The following is a 19,196-nucleotide window of genomic DNA, read 5'->3' on the forward strand; positions in this document are numbered from 1 at the left end:
ATACCCCTGCAAAAGGGTATATTATAGACAAAAACCCCCCTCCTTGCTCACGATTCCCCCACACAAAGGCAGGATAATATGTGTTATTTACAAAACTATAAAATGGATGTTGAAATAATTAAATGGGAAGGCAGGGGCCAGGCTGACGTTCCCATCCCTCTCCCTTCTGTGGAAAGCGCAGAACCCAGATGCCCAACTGTGGAAGATATTCTTCCAGCAGCAGCATCTGCCTCCTTGGCAGGCACTTCAGGCAAGTTGTCTGGGGAGCTCTGCAGTTGCCTCTTGCTTTATCACGTGGATCTGTTAATGTGCCCTTTCTGGCTGCCTTGTCCGGGCAGGAACCGATACCTTTTGATTCACCTTTGAATCAAAGAAACTCCATTTATTTTGCTCCATTTTTCCCCTACTGTACATAACATGGCAAGACATTTTCAGATGCCATCCATGCTTTCTGCCCTTTCAGAGAGAGAAGGATGATTTTCTTTTTGATTGCCTTCCTCCTCTGCCTAAATTCTTCATTCTCACTACTAATTGTTTGCATTGATTTCACTGGAAATATGCTCCTCATCAAGAGTAGAACTATTCATCTAAGACAAATGCACTGATAGTAACATATTATCTAACGAAAGTCATAGGTATGTCACGCTTTAGCTGTTTTGAAAAAAAACAAACAACTTCACTCATGTTCATAGTTCTATGAACAGAGAAAAACATCCAACTTTGACAAACAAGGGGAGGAACACTCCCCCCACCTCAAACCCCACAACACATGGCAACTATTCTGAAGAGCAAAGGCTTTTGCAAACTATATACAACTAAACAGACTTGTTTCTACCTATTAAAAAATTAAAAAAAAAAAAAGAGTAGAAAAAGAGAAAAGCCATGCACAGCCAGCAGCTCACAGTAGCCTGCACACCAGGACACGATGACAATGTGATGACAAGTCCAGCAGCAGTACCCAGAATTCTGAGGGAAAGTTAGAAAATAAAGTACAGTATACAGTAATGATAACCAGGGGATGTCTGCAAACTTTTTCTTTTTTTTTTTTTTTTTCTCTAAAGTTGGTGGAGGAAAGATGTAGCAAACATATGTGGTTTTCACTTGCTAAACTATGTGTCATATCAGCAGTTTTGGGCAGGCTCACATATTAAATGTAGGCTCGGGAGAACCCTTTTTTCACACAGTAGAAGAACAGATTACACTAAGAACTGTGCAAGTTTTTAATTAAGAAAATAATAATAATAATAATAATAATTAATAATAATAATCATAATAAAGGTAAAAGTTACTGAATACTAAAAACAATGCCCAGAATGGAAGGACTGTGCAAAAAAATTCTATTTGGGAAACCTCAGTGAACCTGTGGAAGGCCTAAAACCCAAACTGTGGGATGGGCATTTAAATTTTCCTTCAGAAAAAATGCCCAGATTCAAGAATGTTCAGAAGACCTTAACTGAAGGCACAAAAAAGACTATTTGTCAAATTTTTTTCCTGAATCAAGACCTTTCTTTATAATCAGGGAACTCATGAGCAGTTTTTGCTCTTCAGCCATGGGACAGCAGCAAGGAGAAAAGTTTAACCATATTCCTATAGGCTTTGGGAGCAGCTGCAGGAAATGTGAGGAGGAGAAACATCCTCTTGCTCCAGAAGAGTAAGCAAGTGACTGACCAGAGACGTAAAAGACTCGTGTTTTAAAATTTACATGAAATGAATTAATCGCCTTCTAACTTGAGAAGGGCAAATATACATATCAAGATGTGTTCTTGCCCACGTGCTTGTCTCAGTTTCAGCTATAGAAGAGTTTTACAAAGGGGCTGGAGCAATGTCAACACTCATCCCATTTACCACATCTTCCCGGGGCTCATTTTGGGGGAAGGAGAAGATTTAAACCCGTTTTCTCTCTGCTAAGCCCACATCAGTCTACTAAACTGATCCTTTGTACATTAGTGGACACAAGAAAATGTGCACCAGGCACAAGTGTGCACAGGACAGGAGTAATAGTAGATTTTGGGTTAAAGGTAATAAAGAAATCCAGCTTTTCAGAAGCACCTTTATGCATTTTGATTTTACACACTTTGGGGTGGGGGTGACCTGCTACCGAGGATTTTGCAGTCTTGCCCAATCCTACTTTTTTGTGGAATAAGAAAGTTTATAAAGTTTAGCTCTTCACCAGAGAATACCTTACAGTTTAGTGCTTTTAACGAGAAGAATGATGAGTAATTAAAACCACATTTTCACCCATGTTTCCATCTACTTCCTATTTCCACAACCACATTTAAAAATATAAACCCTGATTTTCATAACAGTCAGGCAAATAATTGCACTTGGTATTTTCAATGCTACCAAGTACTGAACTGGTGTATCAGCAAATAACAGAATGATAAAAATAATTAACATAGTTTTAATTTAAATATTTATGACACAGTTGACTCTGTGGCTGCACTGCACCATTGTGCTGAGTGCAGTACACAAATCCTGATAGATAGAGCCCCTGTTTCCAAGAGCTCCTATTGTTCATCGCACATTGCTCAATATCAGACGATCTCAAAAAAGCTTTTCAAACATTAATTAAATCTCCCAACTTCCTTTTCAGGTCAGTAAGTTTTATTATCCTAGTTGTGCAGATAAAGAAAGTGAGGAATGGAGAGGGTAAGGCACTTTCCCACCATGACACAGCCAACACTTCTCACTTCCACTCTTCACTTGCTTCCCAATCCCCCACCACGAGCCCCCCGTGCCTTTGAAGGCTCATCCATGTGCTGTGGGAGTACATGTGCATCTGGCCAGCACATCCCAGGGAGGGCTGGTTACTGCTAAGGACTCTTCAGTTAATCAGGACCACGTGAGGATCCCGCTTCTGGTTTGCACTCACACAAGCTTCAGCAAAATATCACCGGCGGAGTTAATTTATGTGATTTTGTAACCTCTCAATATTGCTCGGAGTTAGTTTTCTTTTCAGCTCAAATGCTTTTTTGCTGGCCAAAATTAAGAATGCTCAATTCACTACAAAATGGCTTTCCCCACCTTTTTTTTTTGCTGTTTTGGGATATAGGGCCCATACACATTAATGTCCGGGACCAGGTCATCAAAGGGTAAATTGCAGTGCTTTTCATTTTGCTGCCTAAAGATATGCGATTTTTCTCAGAACTAAGGCTGTAAAATAAATAATAGGCTTGAAGTTTCTTAGATATTCATTGGAACTTAAAAAACGAAACAAACAAACACAAAAAACACTTTAATGCCAAAATGTCAGCGCTTTGTGCAAAATAATTAATATAACACAATAAGATCTATTCTATTATTGATTGAAAGGGAATTTATGCAGGTAATTCATTAAGGCTGCTAGAAGTTTGGCATGTAAATCCCCCAGCAATTTGATGGGAAAATAGCCCCTGATTTTTTTTTTTTATAAGCTATAAAATACACACTTCTCAGTGGCAGATATATAAAAAGCAAAAGCAAATACCTGAACAACCAGGGCCATGGAGGGCCATGCTCTGTGAGAGTTCTGGCATGACATTAGATCAAATCCTTTTTCACACATTGCAAAAGATGCAACAATAATTTCAATCACCATGTTATGAGAATCAATACAGTTTTTGCTTCCAGAGAATGGTATTTTACATTCCAACATCTGCAGGTTATCACCTTCATACATCTCTTTTTGTGGTCAAGTGCATGATTACTACTTCTGACAGGGTATTGGCCATTTTCTTACGAAGATCTACAAATTCTTGTAAATAAGAACCAATTTGAAAAAAAAAAAAAAAAGGAAGAGCAAATCTGTGGACTGGAATGCACCCTACTTGTAATGGGAACAAAAAGCTGGCAATGAAATATAAACCTAAATCACAGCAGAATGACCTACTTTAAGGCATTTGCCAAAGAGACAGTGTTTTAGACAGCTCCTCTGAAGTAGCGTCTTTATGTCTATGCCATCTGCAGATTTATTATTGTGCTTTAGGAAAAAAAAAAAGAGGAAAGGAAAAAAAAAAAGGGAAAGAAAAACCTACAGTATGCCTGAACAAAACTCAAGCTTCATCTATAGAAAAGATTCCAGTACTGTGGGCACCACACCCACACCTACTGATGTGGTCCAAGTTTTTTCTTTAGAGGCACCTAATTAAGAAACCCTGACTCATTTACATGGATACGTTTGATCTAAATTACACTCCAAACCACACCAAATTAGGAGCATCTGTGAATGCAAAGTGTTTGTTCCCAGTGCCTGGTAGAACAGGGCCAGTTCTGGACGGCACATGTTCAAGTGACGAAAAATATTTCAGATGTAACATACTTCTGAGACCCACTTTTCCACTAATAATTCATAATGAGTTAAACCAGTATCTCTGCTTCAGCAATTATTTCAGGCTGGGAAAAAAAAGTCATTTTACTTTTATAAGGAAGTTGGGGGGGGGCAGGGAGAGGGTTGGACAACCATATAGTTTTGTTACTGTCCCTGATAAAGGGCATTAAAACAAACATTAGCTGCAATTTAAATCTGTGTACCGCATGTATTGTTAGATATACTTTACTCCTAAAGCCTGGACTAAAGGAAAGTGGCCATGAATGATTAGTTGTTGCCCACAGACAAGGCCTTCTGCCTTGTTGTATGGTCTTCCATCATTAATTAGCCTTCCAGAGGGGTCCAAGTGAAGAGCAGGGTCTCAGCCCAAAGAGGCGGGACCCTGCACTCCGGATAACATGAAAAATTCAAGACCACCAGATTTGAGGGTGATTATTCCTTTTCCAGGCTGCATTGCTGGTGACTGACTACACCTCTTTGCACCCCAGAAAACCACTCCATCCTGTGGTGGTTAGGGAACTTTATCCCACTTTCACACCTTTTACTAAGAGCGAGCAGGGGGGGCTGCAGAAACCACTGGTTGCTGCTTTGCTGCCTTACTGACAAACCAAATAAAAAAAAAAATAGCTTCACTCTAATTTAAGCAGCCCAAGCACTGAGGAGTGCAAATCCAAATTCCATGCTGGGTTTGCAATTCCCAGCCCACTGGCACAGTTTGGCACAACCTTCAGATTTGGCCCATAGTGTTTGGCAGCCACCTTTTATTCTTCCCATCTTTTATACTTTATGAATAGTCTAAGTTACATAATACCAGTGACAATTTGTTTATGGCAAATGCTGGAGTCACTGTTTTATGATTACATTCAAACTTTAAGCCACATTTTGACATCTAAGGATCATCTTGCATTCTCATGTACTATATACAATGAAGGTTTGTGTTCCAGTAAGGGGGGGTGGGGGAAGGAACTTTATAAATAACATGACTCCTTTTGTCTGAAGAGATTTTAATACATTTTTCTGATCTACTGTTTTTGCAGTAGCTAGAATATAATTTGAATATATTAATATTTTCAGCAACTGTGTTGAGGGAGCCCAGTTAATAACTTATGCATGGCTGTATAGATACACTTCAGACAGAGGTAGTTTTTAGCCCTTATGTTGGTAATACTTAGAAACACACAATGAAAGAGCCTGTTCTTTCCTCCTCTTTGTTGTGGGCATGCATTGTGATGGTATGGAGCCAGTGTTCTTTCTGTTGTCTACACAGCCTGGATTCAATAAGCAGTTATATATGCATATTATGACAATGTGGTCAAGGAAACCAGATTTTTTTACTATACCTTCATGTGCCTGTACAGTATAAAATCTGGTATTTATTTTTCTTGTCCTCATTCAATATGTTAACAAAATCATAATTTGATACAGGTTATGTTCACTTTATAATTAAAATTATAGAGTTAGATGAAAATACAGCAAGATGTTGCTGAATGGAAAATATTTATCTTTTCGTACATTGCGCATTATGGTGCAATATAAAATCATAAATCTGTGAAGCAGCTCACTCCAGCCAGCTTGCCTCCACCCCTGGTCCACAAGATGCAACCAGTTACCTCCTCCAGGCCTGGAGGTTTCTACACCACCTCAGCCCTGACGTTAGACAGCACTGCCACATCCTCTCCAGAGTTTGCTGTGGTCTTCCAAATGAAGACCCCTTGCCATGGAGATGGGCCAAGAAAAGAGAATTCAGAAAAGTTCTGTGTTTTTTACAGATCCCACCAATCCCTCTCCTGTAGCTCTCCAGGCACCTTCATGGAAAAAGCTCAAACGTTCTGCACCATGTTCTCTGTGTCAGCACTAAATTCAGCCTCCCCAAACCACCTCAGGATAGCACTTCATCTGTCTGGAAACTGTTCCCACTTCCCAGATCATTGCTGTCCACATTTCCAAGGCCAGACCTTCACCAAACACTATCAGCAATCACCACACACTATCAGCACACAGCATATGGTACTATGGTACAAACCTATAGCATATGGAAGCTTTCCAGTAAGTAAAGTTTACTGGGAACATCAGTTTGTCTTGTTCAAACTCTCAGCACAGAGAGGATTTTCACAGGGCTGTGGCAGCAGTAGTAGCAGGCAACTTAATACCACCTCCTCAGACAGCTCGGATTGTTTCCATGTCTGGATAACGGTCTCATAAAAGTGTCATTGGAAGAATGAGTTTTCATTCCTTCAGAACATCCACCCATGGAAACCACTGCAGCTGCTCTGGACTCAGAGTCAACCCAGAGATTTCTAACTCAGGAAAAGTTTCAAATCTTGGTGAACACATTCTGGATCTCACCTGACCACTACGGGGAGGAACTTGGTAACCTTCGTGGGTTAAACACTAACAGGTTTCCATTACTCTTTGTATTAAATTACTTTTATAGAGCTTTGCATCCTGAAACTACAATATTTCATTCTTAAAGAGGCACTTTCTCAGCTTGTAAATCCATCTACAACCATTCACTTCAAGTTAGACATTTTCTGCTGTAGGGGAAGATCTATGCAGCACCTACAAAAGCATGTCCTGGAAGCTGCTTAGTGAGGGAGCTGTCCCAAGACTGATGACCATGCCTTGGTATCAACAGCAGGATTGCACCTGTTGTACCTAAATCTTTCAGTCTCTGTCAGACATGATTTGGGTTTGGAGGTCTAAGAGACTCGTCTCTGTTTCCTCAACAGTCTTTCTAACTGTGGATTTTGATCAGGGTCAGGCAGAAGGAGACATTGGCACACCTGGTCACTTGAAGCTTCAAAGATGAAAGAAACACAATTGCTAAGGGAGGTGGGGCTGCCTGTATAGAGAATGAACACTTTATAAAGTATCTAAGGCAGTTAGACCAGAGTCATCTGAGACCAGTACATGTGTGAATGGGTATTTGACTTTGAAGAAACTGATGAGAAAATTCAAAGCTAGTTTAAATCCAGGAAATATTGCAGAACTTGCAGTACTACAAAGGGTGCTTCTTAGAAAAGCACAATATATGTAAAATCCTCCACTCCAGGCAGTTCCTGCATTTAGTGCAATGGACTACACACAAAAAAATATGCACAAAAAAATAAACATCAAGCTAAGGTGAGAGGACAAGACAGACAAAGTGTAAGTAGAAAAGACAATGCTGACACAGTAAATTCATTGCTCAAGGGCGAGTAAAATGTAAATAAGTTTAAAGAAATCAAAGACTCATGGCACATACTCACTAGTGCATTTAAAGGCTACATTCATCCTACTCGTGTTGAGTATCAGGGCTGAAACAATCGTGATGCTGGGAGGCATGTTAAAGCATCTTTCAAATCTGATACAAATGCAGTGCATATATATTGCAATTGTAGCTTGTGGAGAGTTCAGAACTGAACCTGGAAGAGTAGGAATCCTGGTTGAGGTCAGATCCCACACAAAATCATCTCTTTTGGATAGATCACTGCAAAAAGTCTCTCATTTTAAACAAGATGGTGAAAATACAGGTTAAAACCAGAAGATTTTATATTGGAGGTAATTTATAGGTGAATATTATTTTTTTCATTATTTAAAAAAGACTTGAAAAGAAAAAAAAAAGTAATTACAGCAGTTGGACTTGATGATCCTAAAGATCTTTTCCAAACTAAATGATTGTGTGAATCCATTATACAAGAGCTCACTGAAAAGGATAACTTCAATAAGAATTTGTTCTCTGACTTTCATGGAACTCTTTGCCACATTCTCTGATTTCAACGTCAAAAATTACTGGTTGTCTCACAGAATTGAATAATTAATTCATGACACCGGACAAGAACAATGTGTTGTTAGTGAAACTAAGCTTTTCAAGAGCAGCTCTAGGCTCACCAGCAAAGATTTCTGAGCAGGTTGTCTACAGCTCAACATCCCAGGTTGAAATTCCAGCCAATTGCCCCTTCTGGGCTCTAAGTCAGAAAGTAAACCTGTCATATCCAGGGCTGAGTTATTTGCTGGCAGCTGGATTACGGTAGTGCAAAAGGGCTATAATTGAAGGCTGCGAGAGGTTATAGATGGAACATAATCAAAAGCAGTAATTCCACTTAGTAAAAGTAGATATCATCCAAAATGAGAAAAGTTAAGCTTGTATGAGGTGAAATTCTGACTCCATTCTGGCTCCCAGTCTCTGGGATTTTTGTCAGTGACTTTCAGAGTAATCAAAATTTCACTCACTGCCCAGAGACACGCTGCAAAGGGTGTGATGAAGTGAAAGTTAAAATAACTGCTAACCTGGGGCTTCCAAAATATATTTTCTGAACACAGACTGCTGTCTAACTCAGTGTTTTCCTAACGCAGCAATGCAGGCAGCCTTTCTGGGGACCAAGGGGATAAAGCTGTGCTAGTGAAGTACATTTGGGATGTGCAACAAGAACCACCCTGCTGTGAATGCTGAAGTTTCCACTGTTCATCACCCTGTGGGACTTGGGGAACTGGACCACTTCAAGATAGTAGGGTAGAGTTTTTAAGAAGTGTTTTCTGAAAGCTGTAACATCACTGAGTATCAGTGGCAGTGCTGACACCTTCCACCTGAGCCCCTCTTTTGAAAGACAGGTAGAGATTACTGGAAGAGGGAGCATAGAATTGGCTGAAAGATGCCCTAATTTTACTGGGAGCAGGAGGATTAAATTATAATACTGAGTCTCATAATCTTTCTATCTTTCCTACCAGTAAATCTGAATCAAAGAGTACAATTGATGTGCCTCTGGGAAGAAGGCTCCATAGGGTCTCCTGTGTGCTTTCCATGTCCCCTCTGCTTTGGGTGTGCTGCAGAAAGTGGCTTCTTTCACTGAGTTACAAACCAGCAGAATTGGTGGCTCTGCCTTTTCTGTTTGTCCATCATTAAGCACATCAAAGCCTCGGTGTCCCCATCAGAAAACAATGCTGCTAATAACGTTAATCCACCTTTATTAAGAGCCTTTAGCTCTATGGAGGAGTACCAGATATTATTAAGACAAAGACAAGAGGGATAATAAGGAAATGTGTTTTTTCCCTTGCTGACCTAGTTTCTAACCTCACTTTAAAATCTTCCCTTGATTTTAATTATGCTTAATCTAAAGCTAAGCTCGCAAATCTAGCAAACTTAAGGGCGGCTTTTAAGTGAATTTTCTCGCCTGTCAGAGTTCCTGAAGCTTTCTGTGCTGCAGTCAGAAGTTTATTTCCAGCCCAGATGCAAAGTTGGGGCAGCTCTCCCCGCCAGCACCACGGCTGTGCGACTCATGAGCTCGGGCAATACCTTGCTCAGCTCGAGCCTGTGTAGCACCACAGCATTCTTCACAGAACAATTGCAGTCCTTTTCTCATCAGCCATAGCCAGAGGCAGTAATAAGGGTGAAGGATATCTATCATGAAAAGTCCAGTGTCAATGTGTTCCCCCAATTTATTTACTGACCTTCAATGCAACAGCCATACTCCTGACCCTCATGAGATGAAGCCTAAGGGGAAATGGCACTGAGCACCAATTCCATATCCTGTTGTTCTGTGGTCTAAATTAAGTGCTAATTAATTACCACTGGCATCTTTGGCATTGCCTGTCAAATTGGATTTAGGATATTCTTTCGCTGTTTAAACAAATAGCCCTACATCTAAAGCTAAAATCCCAAGTGTCAGCGTTTTCTTTACTTTTAAATTTTTATTTTAAAATTCAGCGAGTATGTCCATGGATTTTGCAGGTAGAATTCAAATAAAAGAAACAGGAATTGATATTGTCAATTTTGATTAATAGTCCCTCATTAATAAACATCCTGTTATTCAGTTTCCACCTGCAGTTGCTGATGTTGCCTGGAATCAATTAACTCATATAATTTGATTTATTTTACAAAGACATTTTTGGATGTGCTGTGCTGATGATAAAGGTTCTATATTTACAATTCATGATTTAAGCGAGATTGTTACTAACTGCTTTTTATTTTTACTGTTACAGGGAAATGTAGCTTCAGGCATTTTTGAACAAAAATATTTAAGCAATTTAAAAAGTTAAAGCTTTATTTATTTAAAACTATCTGTTGCCTTCTGAACCACACAGGCCACAAAAGCATACAGATCCAGGACCTCTGACAGGTTGGTCTTTACAATAAGCTAGTTGTTCTGGAGAAAAAAAAAATAATCAGAAATAGAATTAAAAAATAAATTTTAAAAAAATATCAAGCACAGCAAAAGTTACACCACCAGCCAAAAATACATTTAAGGCCTCTGTGAGGTGTATCTCTGTCTGAACATATATTATTCTATGTAGTCTCACACTGCCTTTATCACTCCACTATCCAAACTCCTCTAAGAAGTGCCTTAGCATCTGCCCAACATCTGTCACGGGGGGTTTTGTTCTCTCTCATCCCCTCCCCAAGGAAAGGCTCATGCTCACAGTGCTCGTGTGGCTTTTGAAGAGGGGTTCACTGTTGTTTGAGATATATTTGCTGCTACAGGCAGAAATGAATGCCTTGTGCACGGAGCTGCAGCCAGAGGAGTCCAGGATGCTCCTTAAGGAAGTTCATGGCCTTCAGCTGACTCCTATCAAAAGGCTGTGCCCAAACAGGCAAACTCCAGGCACAAAAGCAGCATGGACTAGGCAGATCTTTCCTCTTAAGAACACTAGTCAGAACCAGTTTGCATTCACACACAAAAAATTACAACACAAGCCAAACTGTGAGGGCAGAGTGCTGGCTGTCAGTAAACAGAAGAATTTAGTGGGTCACCCATTTGGGTCAGTTTTCCAAAAGGAAGACCTGGAATTTTTGTCATAGGGAAGATTTTTTGGAGAGATTTTGAATCTTTGACACAATATGGTTTGGGGGAGTGGGACCTGAGTTTTTGCCCACATGAGGGTCTTCGGCAGAGCCACCACAATTTGGAGATGATCTCCAGACCTTGCTGTCCATGGACCAGTGTCCACCCTCTGTCTTTGAACCTTCTCCAACTCAGGAGATGTCCAGAAAAACAAAAAATCCCAAGGCTGAGGTGCGGATATACTGTTACCCTGCTCACAGCTTCTCAGTACACCTCCCCTTGTGCAGAAGAACAAGCAGGACTTCTCCAAAGCAGATTCCTGATTAAAGCCCCAGTAGAGACTGGAGTATCTTTAGATATCTAAATGTGTTTTTACCTCCTGGCCTCAGCCACCCAGAAGATAAAGACATTCTTCACAAGACAGGCACTGTGTGAGGTGTGTGCAAAGGCAAGAGCACATGTGCTCTTCTGCAGGGACGTCATACGGATAGCAAAGTTCACCCAATGCTGAGAACACTTTATTTTTAACTGTTCTCTTATTAAACCAGGCTAAGCCAGAATAAATGCCTTTCTTCAGCTTCTCAGAGTCTATTCAGCCAACTGTGAAGCAATATTCGGAGTTAGTTTAGTTATTATTTTCATTTAGGGCTGCACTCCAAGGCAGTTCATCCAGGGAAGGGCTCGTGCTGTGAGATATGCGGGGGATCCCCTGAGGAAGCCCATTCTCCACCGGGGCCCTGTCAGCTGTCCAGGTACTATATATAGCCATCCAATGGTCAGATTTAAAGGCTAGTCTGCAGCAGAAGACAGCATCAAGTGCTCATTCTTGTATCCCAGAGCAACTGAAGAGAAGGGATTTTTCCCAAAGAGCTGTAATACGAACCCACAGCTGCAGAGCACAGGAAGCCTATGGAGTTTCTGTAGGCCAGGAGCCATCGAGGCTATTTTCAGCAAAAGCAAGCTCTTAAGTATGTCTGAACTATTTCTGACCCCACTTGTAACATATCATACGCCATGACCTGGTTTCTCTATTACCAGCCTAGCTATTGTTTCGAATTCAACCTATGGAACAAATAGGGATTTAAAATACCTTCATGTTTTACACAAGTAGCTTAGAACTGCATTAGTCCACTGTGATCCCTGGATTGTGTTTATTTGTTGCAGAGGAAACCACATGGCACATTTTGAAAAGGACAGACACTGTAGTGTTTTGGAGCTCCTTCATAAGCACAAACCTCAGGTCACAATTGCATACACACACCAAGCTCCCCCCTCCTAAGACAGAACAGAGATCCCACAAACAACAAGCTGAAGATTCAACTGATGATGTTTGCATTTGCTGAGCTTCATCAGCTGGTGAATACCACTGTAATGCAACTGAGCAAATCACCTATAAAGCCAGGACATAAGTAGTAATGAGGTTTAGCTTGCATTCATAAAATATCAAGAATCTGAAGTTAATACTAAATTTTAAATTTGTCTATGCAGAAGTGCAAGGAACTGAACAGTTGACACAAATAGAGTTTGTGGTATCAGGGGCTCACTAACCACCAATTACTTCCATAAGTTTCCCAAGGTGGAGTTAAGTAGAGCACTCTTCCTTCACAGTGGGTGTATTTCTCTCCTAAGCTGGTGTATCCAGCTGCATATGAATATCTCTGCAAGGTTTTGACCTGTTATAAGACCTCTATCATTGTTTGTGCTTTAAGAGGACTCTCAAAGCTCACTTCAGCACCAAAATCCACTCAATTTCTTCCCGAAAAACAACTACTGTAGCTGAACTGAAATAAATTTCCAACAGAAAATGACATTGTGGTGATATTTTGTATCTCAGGAAAGTATGTAACAGGCCTTAAATGGAAAGGAAATACACTGAGAGAAAACCTGATAGATTATCTGTGCATCATGTTGTACTCATGCTTCCTTCCTAACACTGAAAAACCCATCTGCAAAAGCCCTGCCAAAATGTGCTTATACACACACAGGCATTATCACTTGCTAGGACGGTACGTTTTATTATCAGGTTATTTTCCACTACATTTGGCACAGTTAAGGTAAGTATATTAACTTTACTTCCAAATAAAGAAAACAAAGTTGTGCTGAGTGTCTAAGCCATTGTCAATGAGTTAAGAACTGACAGGAGGTCCAAGTAATCAACCCTGTCTACGGCGCTGAGCTTTCCCCTGGGACACCTCCTCTGATCATACAATGTATCTGACGGGCATGGATGTAGAATTGCTTTCAATAAAGATTTTATTTCAAGGTTGGATGATTCCTTCCCAAATGTCTTGTCACTAAAGCAAAGTATGTAATACCTGTTATTTTTTAACTCCTGTGAACCAGCATTTGGGAGGGAGAGGAGGGTAAAATGTTGAGCTGGAAACTGTTCATCATAAGAGACAAATTTTAACACGTTCAAATTGATTGGGAGCTCTGCAATAGCAAAAGTCAGAAAACTGCTGCATAAAAACTGGCCTGTAACAGTGCAGTGAAAAGGCCTGTTAGCAGAATTATTGTTGGGGAGAGCTGAAGGCAGCTGAGCCCTTCCCAGGGCCAAGTCCTTAAGCTAAAACATTACATTTGCATATGCCTGAGTATAGATAGGAAACAGATATTGGCTAATTTGAGGATAATTATTGGCAAAGTGAATCAATGGGATGCGCAGACTTTGACCTATTAAGGTAGCTCATAGGAACTCACATATCAGATCATTCCTGTCATCCGTCGGGATGAGCAGCTCTGGCCATGACAGTGGTCACTAGCACAGTTCAGCAGAGGCACAAAACACTCCCAAAGGGGCTGTCCTGGAATAACCCACTCACAGGGGAATTGGCTCCTAATTCTATAAGGTTGGTTGCTATACGAAGAGGGCGGATGACATGAACATATCTTTTTTTCTCCTTTCCAGAGAGTTTTCTTTATTTCCATTTATCTTTAATGTCTCTTGAACTCTATTTAAGTCTTGGTTTCTGTCTCTAATGGCAGATACTTCCTTAAGGAACTCAAATATTGTGCATAATGCTGGCAGACAGGATTCTGATAAGATCAAAACTTACTTTTATCCTTCTGTTCTCCACTGAATTCAGAAGATGGATTTTCCTACACCTGCCACTCTGGGCCATAATATTATACCAAGAGACCCATTCTTACTCTTCTGATCCCTTGTTTTTCAGTATGTTGTCCTTCAGTCATAATCTATACTACCAGTTCATGGAAGAGTAGTAGGATTGTCTTGTTGAAAAGTTACCCTTAAATATAATTTAAAACAGTGGAAGAGTATTAGGCATGGATGAAACCACTTCTGCTGAGGGTAGACATGCCCCTGACATTGAGTAAAACTAAATCCTCACAGCCTGGAAAAGGCCAAGAAAGCAAAATTGAGCAGTTCTCAATGCAGCTGGCAGAGGACAGCTCTACTCTCCAACACCCTCCAGCCTAAAATAAAACAGTGCCCTTTCCAATGGGGATTTCCTCCCTAAGTACACTGACTTCTCCATTTTTTATGTACAGTAGTTATATAGCAGTTACTGTGGAGTAAAAATAGATGAAGAACATTTCCTAACACCCAGTGTGTTTGAAGTAATAATCCAGTGTGCCTTCCAAATGTCAAAATTAATAATGATTTTATTTAGAGAGTTTGAAAAGTGTCAGTTTAATGGAACTAGAGAGCCAACTCACCATACAATGACCCTCTTAGCTGTAGAGTTGCCCTGTTCTCCATCACACGCTTTCCAGCTTGCAGTTGCCTTGGCAACAGCCAAAGCATAAATTTCAAGTATTTTTCCTTATATATCTGCCATTGACACTAGAACCCTCCTTTCAGACACTTCTTCTGTTTTAATACATCATTAATTTCATTACTATTAATAATGAGAACTGTATTTTCTGCATACCTCCTGACTTGTGATCTTTAAGGACTGAAGCCATTTCTTGAAGCTCAATTATTTTGGGGAAAAAAAATAATCTTGTGCAGCATAACGCCCAACAATTTCTTGATATGATTCCAACATCTGTGGCACTGGATTATGGATTGTTTCTAAAATAATCTTAAATTGATGGATCATTGCTCCTTTCATATGGGCTTGACAAAAAGTACCTCTGGCATTTCCTTTCACTTTTTATGTTGAAAATGGTGTATCACTCTTTCTGCTCTTTTTCTTGCCAAAAAAGGAATTCTTGCCCATTTTTTCAGGATTTTCTCTTTTAACAACTCAATTTCATTTAGCAGCTATAGTAATAGCTTTAAGTGTGCATATTTGATACTGATTTGCTTTGACTTCTTCTTTTGTGAACAGATGAAAAAAAATATTAGTTATAGAATTTCACTGGTAAATATTTGTAACTCAAAAAGACGTAAGTTCCCAAACTTATAATTATTTTGTTCAGGCTGGATTGAATTCCTTCCTTCTTTCCCTCCAGTAGCTGTATTTCATCACAAATTATTTAACTATTTGTCTCTAAGTTTGCTTATTATGGTCATCAAAACAAGTAAAATTGCATGAATACATCCAGATTTTTCAAGAAATTTTCTCAATAAAATAATTCTTTTTCCGGTGTTAAGCTATAGACACCCCAAATCTATGCAAATATTCTTAGTGCCACATCACATACTGACGAACCACAACAGATACTCATCCTCTCCATCACCATCACACACCATGCACGTCCTCCATTGCTTCATGCCATACCCTCACCTCCCGATTGCTGAGAAAAGTTGGCAACACCTGGACTTTACCAGGATTTGATGCGAGAGATGGAATCTCTGGGAGAAACAATGAAAATTATTCTCCTTCAAGATGATGGCAAACAAAGATAGGAGGGTTAGCCATGAATCTTCTATTTTCTGTGTCCGCATTGGGAACGCAGAGTCCCAACATCCTGCTCCACATTTACCAGACAAAGGAAGTCAGTCCCCTCCTGTTCCTTCAGTAAACAGCTCCTCCACCTCCTTTCTTTCCCCTGACTCTGCTCATCCATGGTCCACTGCCTCCTTCTCCCTGCAAGGTGCTTCTCCTCCAGCTCCATCACTGCTGCCCATTATCAGCACCCACTCATTGCAATGATGCTAAATTGATGATCTCCAAAGTGACACAAGATACAACTGCTGAATTATTTTCCCCTGGTGAACACACGTCTCCCCATCCTGATGTCATCACTAACTACTTTATGAGGTTTCTAACTTTTACCATGTAACAAACTCAACAGAAATCAAGTCTTTGTCACAGAGAGGTCCCAAGCTTGATGTACGTGCTTCTGCATTAAGTGGCATCAAGCAAAAAAACCTTGTCACCTCTGCAACATTTTTAATTGTGATAAAGATGTGTGACATCCATCAGAAGCCCACACAGTCATTTGGCAACAAAACTACTAACTTTTTAGACTTTTTGAACTCCTAAGAGAAGAGATGATATATTAATATTACTACAGAGGAGAGATAATTAATTTTTTAAAAATTTAATGAAGATGCTATATTTTAAGAAACTAATAGTTAAGCCAATCTGATTAGTGCCATATGGAGAGTGTTTTGTGCAATGGGCACCACAGTTACTAGCATGAGGCAGAACTAAGTAATTCTTCCTATTTATATACAGGAAAAAAATACGAGTGTTGATGCTCAAGGAACGTGGTGAACGACAAGATTGGCACAAATCCACAAGACGATGCTTTTTGCTACATGACCCACCCAGTAACATGAAAGGAACCCTTTTTTAAGTGCCTGAAGCCATTATGTGTCATGAAGTTTCTTTCCCTTATAGTGTAGCTTGCTGTAAAATCAGCAACAGGTATGGGAAAACAGAGACAGGCTGTGATGGTATTTAAATTGCTGCCCGGAATATAAAAAGGTGAATGAGTGACAATGGGAGAGGAGGGGGGAAAAGCAGCACTTGGCTTCAACAATCCACTTGGAATATTTAAGTTGAAACTAGCAGGTTAAGGAAGCATCCATAAATTAAAACATTTACATATTAAAGTCACACTTCATTCTCATTCCTTCGTAGAGCTGTGCAATTTATTTATAAAATGTGTATCTTCATTTACTAGTCTTTCCAACCTAGGATACATTATGTATTCTGGAGGGTTGAGGCAAATGGATTTCTACTTAGTTTGTACTCACCACTGCAGAGATTTATGTGAAACTGCCTATCTAAACTCCATCCATTAAACCCATACTGTTCTTAGACCAGACTTCTCCATCCTTAATGCCATTTCCACAGGAATATTAAGTCTTAATACAGACACAAGATCAACTTTTAATAATAATAGTCCTTCTCTTGTAATTTTGTGGGTAATAAAGATATCAAAGGTTATAATCCTTACCATTATTTTCTAAGTCATCTCATTAAGGTATGTGGTCTCTGTGTCTTCCAAGAAACTTTGTGTCAGGATAAGGCATGCAAAAGTCTTTAGTTACATAAATTTCACAATCCATTTCAGACCATACTCACTTTATTGGATTTAAATTAGCAGAAGGAATGTGTTTCATATGAGCTCTATATTAAGGGGCTTTCTTTTGGTTTCCACAACTCTTTCAGTGCTGGAGACCACGTTAAGGGAAGCAGGGAATCTTCTCTCTGGCACGACAATGACTCTCCTTCCCTTATTTGCCACATTGGCAGAACTTTCTCTTGCCTCCCCGTTTTCTTTCTTTTTGATAAGTTAACCAAACAAACATCCCTGCTAGGAGAATCAGTTAAAAAGTGCCTCTATGTACTTCAAGAGCAACAGTGACTCCTCTGACATCCTTCTTTTTTAACCAATTCTTTCCTTTCGTCAACAGGATAGCAGCCAAGGAATCCGTGAATCTTATGTCAACACAAAGCTTAGGAATTGTGTTTGGACCAACGCTCCTTAGACCTGAAAAGGAGACAGGGAACATGGCAGTCCACATGCTGTACCAAAATCAGATAGTTGAACTTATGTTGAGTGAGTACAGCAAGATCTTCGGCTCGGAGGAAGACTGACAGACAGGGCCTGTTATTGAAAACGTTCACATCTGTCTTGATGTCTAATATTTTTACATTTCTGTAAACATATTTCTGAAATATTTCTTTTTCTTTCAAGTGACAGATGCCTCATTTTGTGCAAACTTAATGATGATTTTGTGTCTAATTTTCAAACATTGGAATAAAAAATATTGTCAACATTTGCCTATATGTATTCTGCATTAACCCTTTGAGAGTTTCATTATGCTAGCACTCCAAGTGTCACTTTTTCTGCAAGCTGAGCATACAGCATATGGCCCAAGACCATAGAAAATGCTGTTTACCAACATATGCAATGGCACAGAAAGACAAATAATAATTGAGGAGGTTTGTGGAAAATGGATTAAAATATGTATATTAAAAGCAATGAATTAAAGCAGTGATATCAGATCATTCACAGCTAATCTGAGTATAATTTACCTTTCTCTTTGATATATGTTGAAAATTAAAGGCATGATGAATAATCAATTTGTCTACCCCAAGAGCTGGAAAAAAAATTACATACAATGCTTTAAAACAAATAAAATAAACAAACACAAACAAGATGAGAATGTCACTATTTGCATAACAGTGCCTAAAAGAAATTAAAAATGGAATTGGAACTTTGGCATTTTTACTTAAATGCAGTACATGAAATGAAGACATTGCATGACTGCTCATTTTAATGTAACATCCATTTTGATTCTTCATCACACTGTACATCTGCCCGCTTTCCCCAGCTATCTCATGTTCTGTAGCATTTGTATTGTGCTCCTGAGGATGCTTTATTGGTGAACTACATTAAATTCATCTAGAAAGAACTTTAAAAAAAAGCCTTTTCATATGCCCTTAGGATTACTTGGCTAGACTTGAATCAATTTATGCATTTGATGGTTAGTTTCAGTTGTCATGGATAAACAAAAGGGTAACTGTCTAGAATATATCAAATATTGTTTCATTTTGAAATATATGTTTCCAGCTATACACATCTCCTACCCTGTTTTGTAAAAGTATTCTGCTGATAAAATGTAGACTTATGTTTGACAGCTTTTTAATCAAGTTCAAAGAGAATAAATAAAACTAATCCAGTGTGGTAAAGAGTCTGTCTGGTTATCGATTTGTTCATAAAATGAAAAATAAACCATGTAAATAAGATGTGTGAAACACAGA

General features: G+C 39.4%; 1 protein-coding gene and 1 long non-coding RNA gene across 4 annotated transcripts in view; one reads left to right on the forward strand and one right to left on the reverse strand.

Moving 5' to 3' along the window:
* The window catches only part of ARHGAP15 (Rho GTPase activating protein 15), a 331,924-nt gene extending 312,800 nt beyond the window's left edge, over positions 1-19,124 (forward strand). The window contains exon 13 of one of the 2 annotated variants that reach the window (XM_064661638.1): positions 17,843-17,934. In XM_064661638.1, coding sequence (XP_064517708.1) covers positions 17,843-17,847 — 5 coding nt within the window. In that variant the 3' untranslated portion in view covers positions 17,848-17,934. Of the gene's footprint in view, positions 1-17,842 lie in introns of both variants that reach the window. The other variant, XM_064661637.1, reaches the window with a different exon arrangement.
* LOC135417453 (uncharacterized) overlaps positions 1-19,196 on the reverse strand; it is a 46,759-nt gene that overhangs the window by 14,143 nt on the left and 13,420 nt on the right. Inside the window, exons 3-4 of one of the 2 annotated variants that reach the window (XR_010432040.1) lie at positions 17,777-17,919; positions 10,315-10,428 (exon numbers count right to left, since the gene is read on the reverse strand). This is a non-coding gene — a long non-coding RNA (uncharacterized LOC135417453). Of the gene's footprint in view, positions 1-10,314; positions 10,429-17,776; positions 17,920-19,196 lie in introns of those variants that run through there. The other variant, XR_010432041.1, reaches the window with a different exon arrangement.

The sequence above is a fragment of the Pseudopipra pipra genome, chromosome 7 (genome assembly GCF_036250125.1).
Source record: "Pseudopipra pipra isolate bDixPip1 chromosome 7, bDixPip1.hap1, whole genome shotgun sequence".
Classification (NCBI taxonomy): Eukaryota; Metazoa; Chordata; class Aves; order Passeriformes; family Pipridae; genus Pseudopipra; species Pseudopipra pipra.